The 20,767-nt window shown below is 44.0% G+C and overlaps 2 protein-coding genes across 10 annotated transcripts in view; one reads left to right on the top strand and one right to left on the bottom strand.

Annotated features, from left to right (window-relative positions):
* Positions 1-1,483, bottom strand: part of DTNBP1 (dystrobrevin binding protein 1) — a 175,724-nt gene extending 174,241 nt beyond the window's left edge. For 3 of the 9 annotated variants that reach the window (XM_039525974.1, XM_039525977.1, XM_039525976.1), the window contains exon 1: positions 1,280-1,452. In XM_039525974.1, the coding sequence (XP_039381908.1) occupies positions 1,280-1,335 (56 nt within the window). In that variant the 5' untranslated portion in view covers positions 1,336-1,452. The other 6 variants (XM_039525973.1, XM_039525972.1, XM_039525980.1 and 3 more) reach the window with 6 other exon arrangements.
* A 4,340-nt stretch (positions 1,484-5,823) lies between these two features.
* Positions 5,824-7,759, top strand: LOC120397308 (golgin subfamily A member 3-like). The gene has a single exon (XM_039523009.1). It carries the CDS (start codon positions 5,837-5,839, stop codon positions 7,757-7,759), a length of 1,923 nt encoding a protein of 640 aa, XP_039378943.1. The 5' UTR covers positions 5,824-5,836.
* The last annotated feature ends 13,008 nt before the right edge of the window (positions 7,760-20,767 follow it).

The raw sequence follows: 20,767 nt of genomic DNA, 5'->3' as shown, positions 1-20,767 counted from the left end.
TCTCCAAATGACAACAGAAGCCCCCTTCTGCTGACACAGCTGTATCTACATGGGCTGTTAACTCAGTGCAGCTATGTCATCAGGTTTTATATTTTTTTCAAGTGTAAACCAAGCCTTAGGCTCCTACATCCCACTGACTTTCATTTATTAGATCCCTACGTGGCTGGACAAGGCCACAGGGAGCAGCCATAAGTCAGGAACCACTGCAAATAATAAAGTTCTGGAGGGGTAGGGGGGGAAGAGACGCATCATTATCTACCGGTAAGTGGTTTTTTCCCTCTGTAAATACAAGGATGTGGGACAACTTAAACTGAAGCTCAGCTTTCTACTTTTGGTTTTCCTTTCCCATATCCTAAAGTATGGGTGGAGCCATTCCTTCCTTCCCCGCCTCCTCCTCCCCTCACATGACAGTCACCCCTTCCACAGGCAGAGACGCTAACAAGCTTTTAGCGAGCCGTGTACGCTACAGGGCCGCCCATCAAGTCGCTACTTTGGTCCAGGAAGTTTTGCTGGTCAGTTCCTTCAAACCACATTTACCACATGCCGACACGTCTCCATTCCCGTTTCCCCCGCTCCCTACAACGTTAACACGGCCAAACACCAGTTACCCCGTGCCCGCTCCCCCCGCGTCTCCAACCACCTCTCACCGCCCCGCGTTGCAGTCCGTTGGCGCTGCAAGCCCCGCGCCCCCGGGCAGAGATCGGGGGGGCTGAAGGGCCGGGGCGCCCCAGCTGACACGTCTGTAGCAGCTCTCCGGGGTGATGCCCTGAGGCACAGCCCGGAGCTAGGGGCGCCGGGGGCCCGTCCCTTGGGTCCTACCGCTCTGCAGGAAGCGGCGTTTTCGGAGCGCAGCGGTTCAGCCAGAGCTGCCCGGAGGTTTCCAGAGGCTGCGGCCGGTGCCGCAGGGGCAGCTCCCTTCCCCCCACACAGCGCTCGGCTCACGAGCCCGGGAGCCCTCGGGGGGGAGCTCGGCGACCGCCCCGGGTCTCAGCTTGGGCATGGGGCGCTCGCTCCCGCCAGGGTCCGGGCGGGCCCCTAGGAGCAGCGGGACAGAGACCGGGACACGGGGGCTGAAACTTTTGGTTTTGAGCCACTACCCGGAACTCAGCCTGTAACCGCCCCCGAGCGGGAGAGGGGCTGCGACCCTGGCGGGCTGGGCAACGGGTCCCGAGTCCCGCCCGGCTCCCGCCGCCCGAGCTCACGCGCCCCCCGAGCACCGTTGTCCCCGGCGGGGACTTGGAAGAACTTGCTCCGCGCGCGGAGGGGCGGGGCTACCCACCCCGAGGTGAGGTCCTGCTGCACGCTCAGCAGCCGCTCGCGCAGAGTCTCAAACATCTTCTCCTCCGCACGCGCGCTCCGCCTCTCACTCACTGCGGCACGAGCGCGGGGCGGGGCCACCTACCTCCGCGCGCAGAGGGGGCGGGGAAAAGGCGTCTCTCGCAAGGGCATTGGCGGCAGTTACCTCCCCACTCTGGCTTTCATTCCGGCAACGGAGGCCCCGCCCCAGAGCCGTTGATATTCCCTCCCCTTCCGCCTCGATCGCCGTCGCTCAGTGATGTCATGACGTAGGTAAAGAACAGCGATGGGGCTGCTTCCTTTTGCCGTTCCCTGGCGCCGTGTGCGCGCGGTCTCCCTCTGCCGGGTGGGAACTCAAGGCCCCCGCGCCTGCGCAGGGCCCCTCACGCGGAGCGAAGCCGCTGAGAGGGACGGGGGCGGTGGCCTGTCATACCCCGGAGGCCAATGGCTGAGCCGGTGGCCCCAAGTTCTGTCCTTAGACTCTGTTACCTTATGGCCCCCTGCAGTAGCGCAGAGGGAAAGGGGCGGTGTGCGCCCCACGTTATCGCAGCCATGTGAGCCCTTTGGAAGTGCTGGATCCGTGGTAATGCAGGTTTCTCTGCCCCCTGTGTTCCTCTCTATCCTCTGTCATCCGGGATGTGACTGGTGCTGCCTTGTTGGGAACCAGCTAACTACAGTGCAGCCTGAGGAGACTGCAGTCCTTGCATGTTATGCTCCATCTGGATGCAAGCATGTTGGGACATGTGATCCCCCTCTATTACATTGCTCTTAATGAAGATGGGAATCAGCTGCATTTTAAAGTACCATGGGCCATAAATGGGGTACAAATTGCACTTTGGATGTGTCATTCAAAACAGACATAGGAGCTGGCTGGACTCCTTTTGAAAGAGCAAGAAAAGCAAGATAAAATGGCGGTGGGGAACTGTGATAGGTGGTACAACCTGAAACTGGGAGACTGCTGTGCTGCGTTAACTCTCCAGTCAGGGCTGCCTCTTACGATGCTGTGCTAGTGACACAGCAAAATCCTCCAGGTGCTGTGATCCCTCAGCCAACAACATGCAGGGACACACCCAGATAAGTTGCATGAATGCATGACAAGCAACTCGGGAACTATTCAGAAGGAAACACCAGTAAATCCCCCCAGCCTTGCACCCCAGACATGTACCATCTTACACTGCTCAAGACCTTTTGAACAATGTAAATGTATTAATTAGTTCACCACTTCATCAAAGGATAGTGGCCATACATCGGCCTTTGTAATCTGAGTAGATTCCCCAAACACTTTAGACAAACTCACTGGTAAGGATAAAATATTCAAATAAGTTTATTAACTACAGAAAGATAGATTTTAAGTGATTATAAGTGGTAGGCATAGAGGTCAAAGATGGTTACACACATAAAAAATAAAATAGTCTACATTCTACACCTTATCAGACTAAAGATTTGAATCAAACAGTTTCTCACCCCACTACGTGTTGTAAGCAGTTCACAGTTCTTAATACACTGGCTGAATTACTTGCTCATCCTGGGTCTCTCCACTGCAAGATCTTTTTTTCCAAATGTTCTTGTCTTCAGAGTAGGTGAGAGAGGCCCTGGGCTGATGTCACAGACTCAAATTTATACTGCCCAATCCATGTGCATGGAAAAATACTGTCTTAAACATAGTCAGGTGTCACATGTTGTATGTGCCCTGCGGAGACTCTGGGCCTCCATTGTTCATGTCTTGGAGGGGTCCCCTGGGAGAGTGGTTCTACTTAATAGGCCGTCAACCCATGGTTGGCTAGTCCTAATGTAAATCTGTCTGGGGGGGGGGGGGTGTTAGTTGCTCCTTTGTTGCCACTGAAAGACCAGCTTTGGGTATATCCCAGACTCACATTTCAGTAACACACACATAGCAAAACTTCATAACTTCACATACGATGGTAACACAACAGGATAGTAATGTTCAACAGATCATGGCTTCTCAAATGATACCTCACAATGCATACTTTGTACAAAACATATCATAACCATATTACAGTGGTGAACATGCGGGTTCCAGGGTGCTATTTTGAGGTACAGAATGTTACTGGAATGAATGAAATACTGTTTTCTTGCTGAAGATGATTTTGTTCACCCATCCTTTTTTAAAATGGGCAGGACTAAAGAAGCAATCTGAATATGCCAATCTGCAAAATAAAGATCCCCACACATTGGCAGAATGGCATCTTCCCCCTCAAATCAAACCACCAAAGTAAAGAATATAAACTATCATTTTTATCATTTATATATAGCACAATAGAATACCAATACTGCAAACATTTATGCACATACTTCACTTTACTACCCTGAGTAGTTGGACTACTCACAATAGTATAATTAAGCATATGGATAAGGATCAGGGCCTAGGTATTCCTAGCACAGAAAGAATAAAAATAGTCTGTTCCCTGAGGCATTTATAACCTACTTTAATCAAAAATCCATTGTAAAAATACCAACTGGCCAAGAAATAGTGACATTAATGAGACTCAATGTCTATGACTCAGAGAGGAGGAAAGGTATGTGGAAGAGAATAAAGTCTTTATGAAAACCCAGGTTTGAGTTAGTTAAATGCACAAATTAAAACTTCTTTTTTACATATTGTATGGCAGAAGAATAATGATGAACAACAGGCACAACTATAAAAATATGTCCCTCAAGTCCTTTCAGAAATGAACAGGCTGATGGGCTGGCTGCCTTAACAGTGGGATGCCTGGGGTGGTAACAGCAGTCAATATGATCCAGCACATGATATTATGTGTTCCGAAAGATATATCTTTATTTTCAGAAGTGGAAGATGCAAAGGAGATGACCAGCATGGTGTGGTTTGTACCCATTTAAAGAGTGCAGCTTAGTTCTGCAATGGGGGGGTTTGGGGTGGAGGGTGGATAGGGCAAAAGGAATATTTTCTGGATGAGCATAGTGGAAGGACAAAGAGTGGACAGAGCAAGAAGGTGCAGGGGACTGGAATTAAAAGGAAGCTGTCTTAGAGAGGAGGGGTAGAGGATGGAGAATACAAAGGAGAAGCAGATAAATAGGAAAAACAAGAGGCACTCCTGGGCCCTATCTAACCAATTAGGTTTGTTGTTTTTGATACTGGAGCATAAAGATCTCTCCCATAAAGAAGATGCAGCGAGACTCATTAAAGGGGGCATCTGGTACAATATGTGTTTTTTATGTAATATAATATAATAGAACCTATAATAATGAAGCTTGGATAGAAAACTACACTAAAGCACTGAGTGATGACACCAAAGGTATAATAAAACCATTACTGTGGGATTGAATGTGAGATGCTGAAGGCTTCTGGATTGGGAATTGTGTGTGAAGGACTGGCCTTGGGCTTGTTCTCATTGGCCAGATAATTGTGAATAGGTAGACAGGTGTGTAGAATGATAATTACCCTATGAGTTACAGCTGCGGCTGTGTGGGTTTAATTAACTAATTAGCAATTGTGATTGCTTATCATGTTATATATAAGAGCATGCTGGGAATGAATAAAGGGAGATGCATACACACACACTCTCTCTCTCTGCTTGGACTTCGTTCCTGCTCTTGCGATGCAACAAATGGTGACCCCGATGTGATGAATGAAGATAGTGTCGGTGGCCTGAATTGATAAAAAGAAAAAGAGGGACGCGCCTGAAGTCCCAGCATGGAGCGGCCTAAAAAAAAAAAAAAAAAAAAAGGCGCACGGCTTTCACGAGCGAGCAGCTGCTGGAGCTGGAGAAGGAATTCCACTGCAAGAAGTACCTGAGCCTGACGGAGCGCTCGCAGATCGCTCACGCCTTCAAGCTCAGCGAGGTACAGGTCAAGATCTGGTTCCAGAACCGCCGCGCCAAGTGGGAACGCATCAAAGCTGGGAGCTGCAGGGCGTCCGAGCGAGCAGCTGAGAGCTGCAGGGCGTCCGAGAAAGGAGGCGTGCCTGAGTCTCCGTGTCAAGCAGCTAAGAGCTGCAGGGCGTCCGAGAAAGGAGGCGTGCCTGAGTCTCCGTGTCAAGCAGCTGAGAGCTGCAGGGCGTCCGAGAAAGGAGGCGTGCCTGAGTCTCCGTGTCAAGCAGCTGAGAGCTGCAGGGTGTCCGAGAAAGGAGGCGTGCCTGAGTCTCCGTGTCAAGCAGCTGAGAGCTGCAGGGCGTTCGAGAGAGGAGGCGTGCCTGACAAGCGGCTGGGAGCCGCAGGGAATCCGAACGAGCGGCTGGGAAGCCGCGGGACGTTCGAATCAGGGAGACGTGCCTGACAAGCGGCTGGGAGCCGCAGGGAATCCGAACGAGCGGCTGGGAAGCCGCGGGACGTTCGAATCAGGGAGACGTACCTGACAAACGGCTGGGAGCCGCAGGGTGTCCAAGTGAGCGGCTGGGAAGCCGCGGGGCGTCCGAGTGAGCGGCTGGGAAGCCGCGGGGCGTCCGAAGAAAGGAGGCTACCTGATAAGTGGCTGGGAGCCGCAGGGTGTTCGAGCGAGCGGCTGGGAGCCGCAGGGCATCTGACAAGGGAGGCACACCCGAACCAAGAAGTGAGCAGCTAACATGGGAACTGCTGCGTCAGCAGATTTGATACACATCACGGAGCGGTGGGGAGAAAAGTTCCCCTCTGCTGCGTTATCCCGCCTGTTGCGGTGGGGACGAAGAGGGGGACTTTCCGTTCAATCAAGTAATAAAACTGTTTGGGAGCGGTTGGGCTGTGAGCTCTGGAAATCGGTGGCTCAGGGCGATAAGGAGGTTTTCTCCCTGAGTCCAGTATGGCTCACCGCGCAGAGACGATTGGAGGAGTTTGAGGATGAGAGAAGACAACTGCAGAAAATGGCTGATTTTGCAGTAACACTGGAGCGAGAACTGGAACAGGTTAAATTGATTCTGCATCAGCGAGATCTACAGTTTGAATTTTTACAGCAAGAGCATCTAGTGCTCATGAAGCAGCTCACCTTAACCCAAGAATCATTGTACACCAAAGAGCAGTCCCTAAATGACCTACAGACTCAATATGATGAGCTGGTGGCCAGGTTAGAGGAATTCCAGGGTGATGTTATTTCTAAGGATGACACGATCCAATATTTGCAGAATGAGAAGATTGTCCTAGAGGTAGCTCTGCAGGCAGCAAAAGCAAGCAAAGAAGAACTTGATGAAGGAGCAAACTTCTTAGGTGAAAGTACTGAGGCAGTATCAGAAATCTTGGCACAATTGAGCCAGGTGGAAAATCTGCAACAGGAAAGTGCCAGCCTGAAGAAACAGACCCAAAAAGTAAAGGAGCAGTTCTTACAGCAAAAGGTAATGGTGGAAGCTTATCAAAGAGATGCAAGTTCACAGGACCAGCTGATTAGTGAATTAAAATCTACAAAGAAGCGGCTGGATTTGGAAGTGAAAGAATTAAAACGGGAGTTACTGAAACTTCGAAGTGAAAAGCAGTCCATTGATGTTGAATGCTCAAGACTTCAGAAGGAAGTATCCCAGGTTCACCAGCAGATAGTGGAGTTAGAAAGCCACCTCCAGTCAGTGCAAAAAGAACGGGATGCACAAATCGCTGATGGAGGAAATAACCAGGCTTCCCATGAACGGATTCAAGCTTTGGAGATAGAGCTGCAGGCTGTTAGCCACAGTAAGATGATGTCGGAGAAAGAGCTGCAAGAAGTAATTTCACTCACCAGCCAGGAGCTTCAAGAATCTAGAGGTTTCAGGAGAAAGATAAAACGTTTGGAAGAAATAAACAAGAAGTTGGCCCTCGAACTGGAACATGAACGGGGGAAGCTCACTGGTCTTGGTCAGTCTAACATTGCTTTGCGAGAGCACAGCAACATCCCCGAAACAGTACTAGCAGAGAGAGAGGCAGACCTGGTGCAGCTGAATCTCCGGGTTCAAGCAGTCCTAAATATTCAAGCTTTACAGACTGCCTTAGAAAGAGAAAAGTCAAAAGTTAATAACCTTAAAAAGCAGGTTGCGGCAGCCAAAGTAGATGCAGCACATAACCATCGTCATTATAGAGCTGCTGTTCTTGAGCTGAGTGAAATTAAGAAGGAGCTACAAGCCAAAGAACTGCTTGTCCAAACCCTTCAGGCTGAAGCAGACAAACTACAAGCTATTATTGAACGTGCTCATGCCTCTTTTAAGGCGCTCCTTTTAAGACAAAAAGGGGGGATTTGCAGTGAGCGGGCAGATGCCTTGGATAAGACGCCTGCCGCTCGGTTGCTGAAAGCTCTTTACGTGCTTAATTGGTTACATCTTGGTAAAAACAGCCAGGTGCCCCCCGCGATTAAACATGTCAGCGGGATGACTGGGGAAGAGCAGGGTGCGGCCCCCCGACCCTCGGTCAAATGGTTTGATTATCAGCAGCAAATATGGAAAGGACCAGTTGACTTGCTAACGTGGGGCAGGGGTTATGTGTGTGTTGCCACTGATGCGGGTCCCAGGTGGATGCCAGCGAGGTGGGTCCGGCCTTGGTTGCGCCCTCCGGAGTGACGGCAGGCAGATGCGGAGGAGCCTCACGAGACGCGCTCAGATGTCGCGGAGCCAGAGCCCCCGGAGGAGAACTGTTTGTTAGCTCTGCCAGGACTTTTTCTGTCTGATCCTCCGTGAATGAATTACTCACTTGAGATGATTTTTTGTGTTTGAAAGAAAATCTGTGTGGTACCATGCAATTATTATTTAGAATTAAGATTTATGTTTTATGTTCCTTGTTATGTTTTGTGTTGTCTGTTTTCTGGCCAGAATTGTTGTTGTGTTGTCATGTGGTTTGATGTTTTTTCCTTAAGACCCCCCCCCCCCCCACCCTCAGTGTCAGTTTGATCACCTGACAGCTGAGGGATGTTTCAAAAACAAAAAACAAAAAAAAAAGGGGGGGGGTCCTGCAGAGGTTACATCATTTGTTTATTGTGTTTTGTTTTGTTCGTTTGATGTTTTTGAAATTATATGTTAAGGATTGAATGGTCATATAGGTTGATCTTATAAAGTTTTAATTTTTTGTTTATGATAGGTTATAATGTTATGCTGTTATGAGTTGCAAATGTTTTATGAATAACATAATATTTGATTAAGATAGATTGTGGTGTTATGCTGTTATAAGTTGAAAATGTTTGGTGAATGTTTTTATCTTGTTTTCCTTTTCCTTTTTCTTTTGATTGTAAATAAAGGGGGGAGATGTGGGATTGAATGTGAGATGCTGAAGGCTTCTGGATTGGGAATTGTGTGTGAAGGACTGGCCTTGGGCTTGTTCTCATTGGCCAGCTAATTGTGAATAGGTAGACAGGTGTGTAGAATGATAATTACCCTATGAGTTACAGCTGCGGCTGTGTGGGTTTAATTAACTAATTAGCAATTGTGATTGCTTATCATGTTATATATAAGAGCATGCTGGGAATGAATAAAGGGAGATGCATACACACACACTCTCTCTCTCTGCTTGGACTTCGTTCCTGCTCTTGCGATGCAACACATTACTAATTATTCATTGTGTTTTTCAAGTTACCCATGCAATCTGCGTCAGAAACTCCCACTGAAAAGTTATACAATGTCTTAACGTGCAGTTCTAAGCTGAAAAATGTCTCTGTGAAAGTGGCAACTTCTTACTTATAAGAACTTCTCCTTGTGTGTACCCAATCTTATTTTCTTACATTAGTGCAGTTAAAACATATCATTTTTACTATCACCCTGCAGAAGCAATACAACTCAGGGAGAGTGAACTGTGTTCTTTTCTAACTTCTGTATCAGCACTACTATTGTTAACTAAGTTCACATTGCAAAGGCACCTGTGGACCTTCATTGCCTTCAAATTATGCCCTGAATGACACCTATGTAAACCCACATTTGTAATTTAGAGCATATTTAGAACAGGTGTAACTAAAGGCAAACTATGAAGACAATGAAGTTGCACATACAAAATAGGGCAACTTCTGTTTTCCAGAATCTTTATGATGTGAGCCAGTAAGATCACAGTTCGACTTTCGGATTCCAGGTTGAGATTACAGGGTTGATGAGGGGGGAAAAAAACATCTTTTTACTTATATAATGAGACGATTTGATATGGAGTCGTGGCACAGTATACAATGAAATTCCATGTTGCCCATTTTACAGTGGCTTTTCACAGTAGAACCTAACTTTAATAGAGCCAAACACAACACCATGTTGAAATACATTTTATTCATTAAAGGTTTTCAAGAAACATAATTTTCCTGTTGTTCTTTTTCCTCCTCCCACCAAACCACCAGAATTGAACTTTTAACAATTTTCCTTTCAGTACTTTAAAGCAATACAAAAATAATGTGTTACTGGGAAGGAAATGTGGTAGATTTTTTTGAAACAGCAACATAAAGCCTTAATTTCTATATGACCATATACATTTGTTATGATAACAGTTTTATTGTTTGGCTTTTTTGGCTCTGGCTTTTTTTCTTGCTCTTGTAATTCTGCCTGTTCTGTTTCTGTCCGTCAGTAAAATTAACAGCCACCACTACAACACACTTGTCATGCACAGCAGTTTCAGGACTGATTTCTTTGAGTCTGTGTTTTGCTTTTATATTTGATCCATCTTGTCAACAACTACGAGTACTGTAGAATTATTTCTGAGCATGTTGGAATTGAGTAATCTAGCGTATTATTTTTTGTTTTTAAGTTTTCGCTCAGTAAAGAAGGAGTCTAAAAGAGGTGTGGAGATCCAAAAACATTCATGCTGACCACTCAGTATTTTTTTAGCAGTTGCAAACAGAAGATATGACACAGGGCCTTAAGTAATCATAAAACTTGTGAAGTGAAAAGGGCTGCCAGAAGTTCACAGAATGTATAACTTGTGTTGGCCTGTCTGTGTAGAATGTAGCCAAATAGATTTTTGCCATTGTGCCATATTCAATTTAGTGTTTATGGATGACAGAACAATGTCTCAGCTTGCTTGCAGCAATTGTTGGCAACCTGAGGCAAGCAGGGCATTACCTTGCTCTGGTTTAAACACAAGCTTTCATTTTACAATGAAGGCTTAATCTTAAAGACCAAAAATTTAGGGAAATGTTAGAAATCTAAATATATTATTTGATCACATATAAATGTGACTTGATTGTCAGAGATGCAGACCACCTACAATAGCCACTGATTTCAAAACTTATTTGGGGAAAGCAGTCAGTGTGTGCTTATCTCTACACTCAACCTTGGTGAAATGTCCATTTGCATATTACACTAACCAGTCACCTGCAAGATTCTGACATCAGTCTGTGAAGCTGTTATGAAATCTTTGGTACTTGGGTGTACCTTAGGCAAGTCACTTCACCTCCTGCTGTCTCCGTTTCCCCATCTTTAAAACAGAGATGATGATATTGACCTCTTTTGTAAAGTGCTTGAGATCTACAAAAGAAAAATGCTACGTAAGAGCTAGATGTTATTATTAATAGACTTCTGATATATGCTCAATAAATATTGTGTATGACTTCTGCATGATCTTCCCTTTTATTTTCTTTATATTGCCTATGGCTGCACCAATACTAGAGAATTATGGCTGGGATTTTGAAAAGGGCCTAAGGGATTTGGGTGTTTATCTCCGTAAGGCTCCTTTCAAAATTGTAGCCTAAACCATAGGTAATTGAACAGGTGGAATAATACCAGTTTTAGGAGCAACAGTATTATGTCTCCACACTGCCTGTGCTCATTCAGTAAGTTTTGCTTCTTGTTTTAGAAGGACTATGATTCCATATAACATGACAGCCCCACATTCACATCAGTTCAAGGCTGGACTTCTGTAGTCAGTGCTGTTGTCATAGTAATATGTACTGTGCTGCAGGGATTTGTGAACTGGACAGCCAGTGTGTCATAGATTGAGGGATTTGGGATATTGGGATTTCCAGACTATGCAGGAGTGATTGATGGAACCCATGACTCCCAACAAGACTAGGGGTACATTGTGCCAATTTCCTAGACATTTGCATAGGCTGGCCAGGTAAAGTGCATGATGCAGAATGTAGACTAGACAGGCAATCAAAGCAGTGACTGGGACATTGTGGAAAGATAATGAAAGGATTATTTGCACTGGTAGGGCTATTATGCCAGCAGTCTCCATTCACACCAGAATTGCCTGTGGGGAGAGTGGCATGGTGAAGGATCTCACAGTGGCTAGCCTTTCTCAAATCAAGCCTAATACAAATGGTAGTTGTAACTGCTGTGCACCAGTGGGAGTACTTCGGTGTATGGATGCATTACAAGTATGTTGGAGGGCCTGTATGGTGCAAAGCACCCCTAATTTCTTTAGTGTAGACAAGGCATATGAGCCTGATTATCCAATGCCTTGTACTGTGTGTAGTCAGACTCCTATGCAAAGTGCTTGAGAAATACTACCATTTGGTAGCATTTTACCCCCACTTTGCCCAGATGGCAGTATCTACTCAAGATTCAAGGTGATGGGAAATCAGGTTATACATCCATTGGTTGTTATAGGTTACTGTATAATGGAAGGAGATATTTTAACTCTGTTATCAGGTTATCTATTAAATTAACAATTTGTCAGTTATAAGTAAGGCTACAATTTAGTCATGGGTATTTTATAAAAAGTCATAGACAGGTGACAGGTAATAACCAAAAAGTCACAAGCAGTGACCTCTCAGTGATGTTTACTAAAAATACCCCTAATTAAATCTTAGGTGCTGAGTGGGGCAAGGTGCTCCAGAGGATGCTGCTGCTCCTGGGGGTGAGGGGCAGCCCGGGGCCCCACCGCTGCTGCTCCAGTGGCGGGGCAGCCCATGGCCCCACTGCCACCACCGCAGCTCTGGGTGGGGGCATCCCAGAGCCATACCCCTGCTGCTGCTCCTCCCGGCGGCGGGCGGCATGGGGTGCCGCTGCTCCTCCCATACCACTGCTCTGGCACAGCACCCGGGACCAGTTGCCTGGGACTGCCGGAGCAGCAGCCGGGGCAGCTGGCCCCAAGGCTGCCCCAGCTCTCAGGAGGCCCTGGGGTCAGCTGCCCCAGCTGCTGCACCTGCAGAAGTTCCAGAGGTCCCGGAAAGTCACAGAATCTGTGACCTCCATGAAAGACTCACAGCCTTAATTATAAGTGATTTAGCCAATCTTTCAGACAGTTTAATTTAAATAGAATCAATCCTTTTCAGGACAATAGGTCACTCTTTCTGGATGACTATGATCAGAGTGGCAGTTTCATAAAGTAAATGTTATGTTTTACCCATGTGTTTTCAATTACTATGTAGCAGTATTACTTTGGGCATGATTCTGCAACGGCTATGTGCATACAACTTTCATTGTATTCAGTTGGAGCTATCCAGAATGAGGTGCTGTAGAATTTGGATCTTAAGAGTATTTAAATAACCTTTCTAATCCTGTTCTGGCACAAGTACAGAAAGTATATTGTTTCTGTTCACATTTTGTAAATAGGTATGTCATTCTGGTATGATATGATTATAAGACTTTCTTTTGTGGAATAACTCTAGTATCAGTAAAGCACCATAATCCAAATGCAATAGTATTGACTATTACAGGGGTTCTCAAACTTCATTGCACTGTGACCCCCTTCTGCCAACAAAGTTACTACATGACCCCGGGAGGGGGGCGGATCCCGAGCCCTGCCATCCTAGGTGCGGGGAGAAAGGGTCACAGCCTGAGCCATGCCGCCCCAGGTGGGGCTGGAGCTAGGGCTTCAGCTTCAGCCTTGAGTCCCAGCAACACTAATGCTGCCCCTGGCAACCCCATTAAAATCAGGTCGTCACCTACTTTGGGGTCCTGACCCACAGTTTGAGAACCACTGGACTATTCAAGATATCTAGTGGAAAGGAGACAGCAGAGGAATAGCAATACCACTGAACCCGTGTGTCTCAGCATTTTGAGGTTGGCTACTCTTTATTCAAAGTCAAACATTTTTACAAACTCCTTACATTTGCTGTAAAAGTAAATAATGTGTCAGTGATACAATGACAATCCTATATAATTTATTTATATGTGTTTTTCAAGAGGTTGATAGAGAATACTTGGCCTTGAGGGGTGGGGGAGTGGAAGAGTGAGATTTTGCTTCAGATTGTAATAAAATTTCAGCACCTTGTGACCCTATAATCCCTCTGGGTGTGGCAATCCACCAATTGAGAAATACTGCACTAAATCCAGAAATAAAGGTCTAGATTCTGGGTGCTCGTCTAGCAGTGTAAAAGCAGCTGTAAAGCCAATAAATATGGCCCCTTTGGATTGGTTGGATGATGTAGAGACATGCTCATGTGACTCCTGTGCCATCCTCATTCCAGGCCCTCAAATGAAGGGGATACGGCAATAAGAAAGGCAGATTTCCAGCTGCTGGAATAGCCCTGCTAGGGTCATGAGCAGCAGATGTCAATTAGAGCAGCCTGAAGGGGACCAGATAGATTCCCATTCAGCTCTAGGATGGAAGTAGCATAAAAGATAGTTTAAAGATACCATTGCCCCAACAGTCTGGTGCCAAATGTAGTTTGCCCATATCAGATGATCTGGCCCAACGTGTATCAACACTCTTACATCTGCATGATCTGAGTCCAGTTTGTAAATTTTGTCTTCCCAAATTAGATACTGTTTCTATCCTGTTTGGCAAAACAGTAAATAAAAAATTAAAAGGCAAGCTTAAAAAAGCAACTGAGTTTAAAAGCACACTGTCAGGTAAAATCTGCCCTGTACTTCTGGAAGCAGAGGGGAACTGAAACAATTGGGTTCCTGTTGTGTGGATACAGAAGGGTGGAGATTCGATTCCACAAACTCTCCCCCAGAAACTCTTCCACTGGATTTCTGTGGACTTTATTCTCTGTAGGGTTTTGGGAGGAAGCAGAGCAGCCAGTCTGCATGGCATGCTCCTTGTAGATTTCTAAGCAGAAATCCAGATGAGTGATAATGCTAATTGGGGAAACATGAATGCTCAGACACCTCTCTATAACTGCTGCAGTATAACTGGAGGAGGAGTGAGCCAATGACTGCACAGTTCCTGAATGAGTCCTGTGGCAAAGCCAGCTGGATGCCTGTTCGAAGGCACAAAGTCTCCATAAACCATCTGAGAGATCTACTGCTTTAGGGGATTGTTTTTGCTGGGTTTTGTTTTGTTTGGTTGGTTTTTTTCTTCAGGAGTAAGGGAAACTCAGCTTCCACAATGGAATGGTGACCAGTGAATTCAGAATACCGTATCTTGTCCCTGCATGGGGAAAATCTTCAGTGTTGCAGATTTACAGTGAGTGATACAATGTTGGCTCCTGCTGCAAGCAGTCTTGCAATGATGTGAAAAGTTCCAGCCTGCATGTGATTTTGGAGAAGCAAAATCAGAAAGCAGCCCATCCTGCACATGCACCCACAGAAAGCCCTGCAGCTTAGGAGAAGGTCTGCTAAACTGCAAGATAAGAGACCTTGTGTTCTAGTCCCATTTTTTCCATGATTGCTGTTAGTGGTTTTTGGTGTGCTTCATAATTATTAGCTGGGGTTTAGTCTTATACTGGTGGGTGGAAAATAACTGTCATTCATCCATTTCACAGATAAGACAACTGAGAGTTTAGGAAAAAAAGAATGTAGGCCATACTTACAGATGGGGGACTTTATCCTGGGAAGCAGAGACTCTGAAGAAGACTTGGGGGTCATGGTGAATAATCAGTTGAACATGAGCTCTCAGTACAATGCTGCAGCTAAAAAGGCTCATGCAATCCTTGCATGCATAAGCAGGGAAATCTTGAGAGGGAGTAGAGAGGTTATTATATTTGGCACTGATGTGACTGCTGCTGGAATATTGTGTCCAGTTCTGGTTTCCACGGTTCAAGAAGGATGTTAATAAATTGGAGGGGGTTCAGAGAAGAGCCTCAAGAATGATTAAAGGATTAGAAAGCATGCCTTATAGCAATAGACTCAAGGAGCTCAATCTATTTAATTTAACAAATAGAAGGTTAAGGGGTGACCTGATCACGCTCTATAAGTACCTGAGTGGGGAACAGACATTTGATAATGGGCTCTTCAGTCTAGCAGACAGATATAAAATGATCCAATGACTAGAAGCTGAAGCTAGACAAATTCAGACTGGAAATAACTCATACATTTTTAACCGTGAGGGAATTAAGCATTTGAAAAATTTACCAATGATTTTGGCAGATTCTCCATCACTGGCAATGTTTATAGCAAAACTAGATGTTTTTGTAGGAGATATGTTCTAGGAATTATTTTGGGGGAGTTCTATGGCCTGTGTAATATAAGAGGTCAGACTAGATGATCACAATGGTCCCTTTTGGCCTTGGAATCTATACACAGTATCAATTTGGAGTAGAATCCAGGCCGTTAACATAATAGCTAAGACTCATGCACTTTGCCACAAACACTTTAAGAAGGAACATGCCAAATTAGGTGCTTTTGTGACCCACACTAACACAGTGTAGCTGTGTCAACCCCAAGCAACTACACCACATATAGAGGTTTATGACTCTCCTAGTACTTCTCTGCTAAGAGATGTGGTTCTTTATTTGAAGTGATAGAGACCTATGCTTTTGTGCCCAGAGATTGAACAAGGTTCAGTCCCCACAGGTTATCCAGACAGGGGTTGTATTATATTTAACTATACTGTCTGTAACTACTGTACTGCAATCTGGTTCGAGAGCCATCGGTAGAAACCAAAAATCATGATGCCCGGCATTCCTCTACTCTCTCACAAATGATTATATTTGGCAAAGTACTTGTAGTTACTCCTTGCAGGGTGACACCAACAGTCCTTCCAGTCTTGACTCTTCCCAAATCTCCCTACCCTGAGTTCTTAACTATTAGACACTTAACTATTTCCCCTCTGGTTCATCATCCCCATCCCCCCCTCCACAAAAGCAAGGAAACCTGCTCCCCAGGTTATCAATTCACTTTGGGACACACATTCCACACACTTTGCACAGCAATCTTCTTGGGGTAAAGATAAACAAAACGTTTATTTAATTAAAAAATCATAGATTCAAAGATAAAATAGTAAGGAAAAACAAGTTACACAGAAAATAGAGAAAGACGCAATGTCAGGCTTTAAACTTCATTAGCCAAATTAGCTTTTCTGATACAAGTTACTTTTTGCCTCTGAACAGTTTCCCAGCATACCCTCATGCTCTCGTAGTGCGGCCCCAGTGTTTAATGGACGGTACCCCACTTAGATGCTGGACCTTTGTTTCTGGATAAAAAACCTGTTTTGCCTCCTGAGTCCAAAACATAATATCAGAAAGAATCCAGGATTTCACATACAGCTTCAGTACATACATTTCACAGTGATTAATGACTAGCATGTTGTTACTTTTCAAGTAATATATTACAAGACACCTTTTAAATAAATATCACAGTGTGTTAGGTGTATTGAACGGGTCAGACCAGCTGAGTTTTACTGATACACCTCTACCTTGATATAACACTGTCCTTGGGAGCCAAAAAATCTTACCGTGTTATAGGTGAAACCACGTTATATCGAACTTGCTTTGATCCACTGGAGTGCGCAGCCCCGTTTCTCCCCCCCCCCCCCCTGCCCCGGAGCACTGCTTTACCGTGTTACATCCAAATTTGTGTTATATAGGGTCGTGTTATATCGAGGTGTACACACCAGGGCACTTCTTGTTGTCTGATTGGGTTACTCTCAAGTCACAACTCAGATTCCAGTAATGGGGGGCCATATAAGCACCTGTGATAGACAAAGATGTTCAAAGATGTATGTAAAGATGTTCAGGTTCCCCAAGTTAAAGAAGGTGCTTTTGCAACAGTATGGCAAACATCTTACATGCATCCAACGGAAGGATGCAATTTGAAATTCATAGAATTGCCTCTGTTCTGATCAGGAGCTCTTGCAATAGTGTATTGTACTGTTAGGAACAGCATTTTGACCATTTTTAATGGCTTTTCATTTTGTATTTCTGAGTTTTCAATTCCAAGGACTATTTCAGAGTTACAAACCTAAATCTGTCGTAGCCCAATTACATTTTTAATAGCAGCCCAAACCTCTCCTAGTGCTGACAAATCTTGCAATTTAATCCTGTGTCACAATTTATTGGTTTTTCTTAAACCCTTAGCTCCTGAAGTCAGAAAATTGCTTCAGCATCTTGACTTTAATATTTTAAAAATATAAATATCTAGCCTTCATGGTTGCAGAGAAAATCTTGAAAGTTTTAACCCTAATCACTCCAAAACTAGAAAGCAAATGAAAAGAACTCAGCATTTTTTAAAATCTCATTTAAATCAGCCTCATGATTTTTTGGGGCCTGACTCTGATTTTTCAATGTTTGGGATTACCAATGGTGCACTCCCCAAAAAGTTTTTAGTTTTGAAGAGAAGCCTGCTATACATTTTAACTTGCCTTCAGAATTACAATTTCTTCAGCATTTTTAGGTGGTATAAATTCCATGGATGGCAGCTTTAGAGGTGTGTAAGTAAATATATTTGAAGTTTTATATTGCATCTGAGATTTCAGGCCATAGCACTGCTATCGGTACAGAATATACAAATGTTATATATTGACAAACTTACCAGGTACTGTTATGATGTTGAGCACTTTCTCAGATCTGTCATTAAAACTAATGTGTTTTTCCTAAACAATGCCTTTTTTTGTAAATTGCTCCAATAATTCTTTTCTTTACAGATTATAAAATAATGTTAATTGTATTTCTATTGGGTTTTTTATTTTCTCTAATATTTCCTCCTAGTTTCATTTTCTCTTTCCCTGGGAATAATTATTCTGGTGAAAATATCTTAGACATAAGGTAGATATGAGAGGTGAGATTCATATATATGCTTAACTTTTTAATACTATTCCACACTCCGAGGGCTAAATTTTCAGAGGTGTTGACCATTTGCATGTCCCACTGATATTGACCTAGTGATTGAATTATGATTTTTCTTTCTGCTAAGCAGCCTAAATTAAATTGCTTAATGTGGTTAAGTGAGAAACACTTTATTTTTATCTAATAACTAAGACCACTAGAGGGCACAGTAGTATGAGGAAAAACAAAAAAATATATAATCAGAAAAAAACAACACAATGTACCTGGAAGGCAATATATTGAGTGCTATTCTTGCAGTACTGCACCACAAAAGCACATTGAAAAACTCCCTTTTATTTCAATCACAGCGGTATTGGGTGCCTAGTATATAGAATAAAGCATGTAATAGCCATATCATCCTTAAGTCAGTCTTGGGCCAGAGCATCCCCTCTATACATTCATCCAGTGTTCCTTCCATAAGCAGATCTCCCTTGATTGTGTAGAAGAAGGAAACTTCTGTAGAACCATTCCCCACTAACTTCCTGGTACCACAGATGCCTTTCCATTGGTGCGGTAGAGAAAAAGGACTCCATGAGTTTTGGGTGAGAGGGTAGAGCAAGGGAGATGCAGAGCTTCATATCACCATTCCCAGATGAGCCCATAGATATTCTAGCAGAACAATAGTTTATTGCTGCTTCAAGCACCAACTCCTTTTTGGTTTTCTTCATGATTTCTAGTGAGTAGCCACAGGAGGACTTAACTAGTGGCAGTATGACTTCAGCTGGAGCCATGCTGCCACAGACAGGGAGGACAAAAATCACAGTGTTTCAGGGAACAGGTGTCCAGACAGCTTCTGCCTCTGTTGCTCTTGAAGTGTCCTTCAACTTGGATCCCCAGTGCACCTATAGGTGATCTCTTCTCATCAGAGGGCTGCACACATCCAAAAGAGGGTGAAGTGGGGGGGGGGGGGTGGAACAGTAATAACTAAACTGGTAGTAATTCATGAATTTGTGTCTGCATCTGTCAGTTCTGTTGTTCATATTATAAAATGTAATTACTTAAGTGAATGCTACATCACTTGTCTTTTATGGCATCCTAGACTACAAACATCTTCCATAAATGCCCTGTGAATGTTACCAGAGTATGAGACGTGCCATGAAGAACAGGATGTTCTGTGTAGAGTAAAATATATATTTCCCCCAGCACTTAATGATTTATTTTAAACTGTTCTATTTTACTTTAACCTTCTTCCTCCCCTCCTTCCCCTGCCAATAACAGCCCAAGTCCTGCTCCCACAGAATTCAGAAACATGGTTCAATGGGAGCAGGCCCACAGCTTTTGAAGGATAAATTAAGTATGGGTCAATTTTACTGTTCAGAGCCAATTATCGCAATTAGATCTATTTTAATTTTATTTACAGAGATGTTCATTATCCAAGTGAATTCTAAAGGAGATCATGACAGAAAAAAGTGACTTCCCTTCACTGTTAACATAGCATTTTTCTAGGTTTGTGTTTGGTATTAAGCTGCTAATTGGCTGACTTCATCTTACATTAGCTCAGGGTCTTGTTTTTAAAAACAAGATCTCAGTCATCTGTCAGTGTCTTTTTTGTGACAAATGTCCTCTCATGAGTGAATTTTAATTGCCTTTTTGCCATGAAACCCTCCCCTTCTTTGCTATTTTCTTACTTAAGGGAATTTCTATTGAGCCATTGTGGCGGACTGCCTAGCATTTAGTTATTATCATTGATTGTGGAGTTGTCAGCTTCACACTGTTTAGCTTTTTAAAATGGAATTCTGTGTCCTCAGTTTGTACAGGTCTGCTGCTTACTAGTCCATTATGCAGGGAATATAATCCACTTATGCTGTAAGAAGCTTGGAGACTTTATTCCGTATCATTCAAACTGAATTATGCTCAATAAATAAAACATAACACAATGATCAAAAAATAGTCAGCAACTCTCATGTTGCAGCAGGACTTTATCAGTGTTTGTCAGTTTAATTTATTTTATCTTTCTTGCAACAATTCAGAATTACATTACTAGCTATTGTGAAAGTAAACTTGTCCTCTTGAAAAGCACTCAGTATTCCAAGTTATCGTCAACTTCAAGAGGAACATGGGGAGTTATCCATACAAGTGATTTAAAGAGATCTATGCTCCATTTTTTAAAGCAAATTTTATTTATATATCATCTCTCATTCCAGGCCCACAGCGTGCTTTGCATGGATAGATAAGCATTGTACAGATAAAAAAAATGAGAAACAAAGAGGGTCAGGCTAAACTGTTGCATCCAATGAAGTGGGCTGTAGCCCATGAAAGCTTATGCTCAAATAAATGTGTGTCTCTAAGGTGCCAAAAGTACTCCTGTTCTTTTTGTTCAAATTTGGGTGCCTATATTTAAGGCGCCTAAATAAATGGCCTGATTTTAAGCCAACGGGAGCTGTGAGAGTCCAGCATCTCTGAAAATCCAGCCATTTTATGGTGCCCACTTTTGGATGTAAGTGCCTAACTTAAGGCACCTAAGTTTGAACATTTTGGCCTAAGTGTCCAAAATCACACAGTGAAAGTGTGAATTAGGAATGGGCCGGTCCTTTGATGAAATATTGCAGTGAACTCTAGTATCATCAGCTCTGGTTGTGTAGGTTTCCTTTACGGTATTCAGACAAAAACTCTGCCAAGAAAGGCATGGTAACTAATGAACAGTTTCAAATTCATTCCTGAACTCCGTATCAGAGAAATAGCAGCTGATGGTACATTCATGACAGAGGAGGGGAACAGATAGTAGCTTACC

Source organism: Mauremys reevesii, linkage group 2 (assembly GCF_016161935.1).
Source record: "Mauremys reevesii isolate NIE-2019 linkage group 2, ASM1616193v1, whole genome shotgun sequence".
Taxonomy (NCBI): Eukaryota; Metazoa; Chordata; order Testudines; family Geoemydidae; genus Mauremys; species Mauremys reevesii.
Note: the sequence above shows the minus strand (reverse complement) of the source record. Positions and strands in the feature narration are given on the sequence as shown.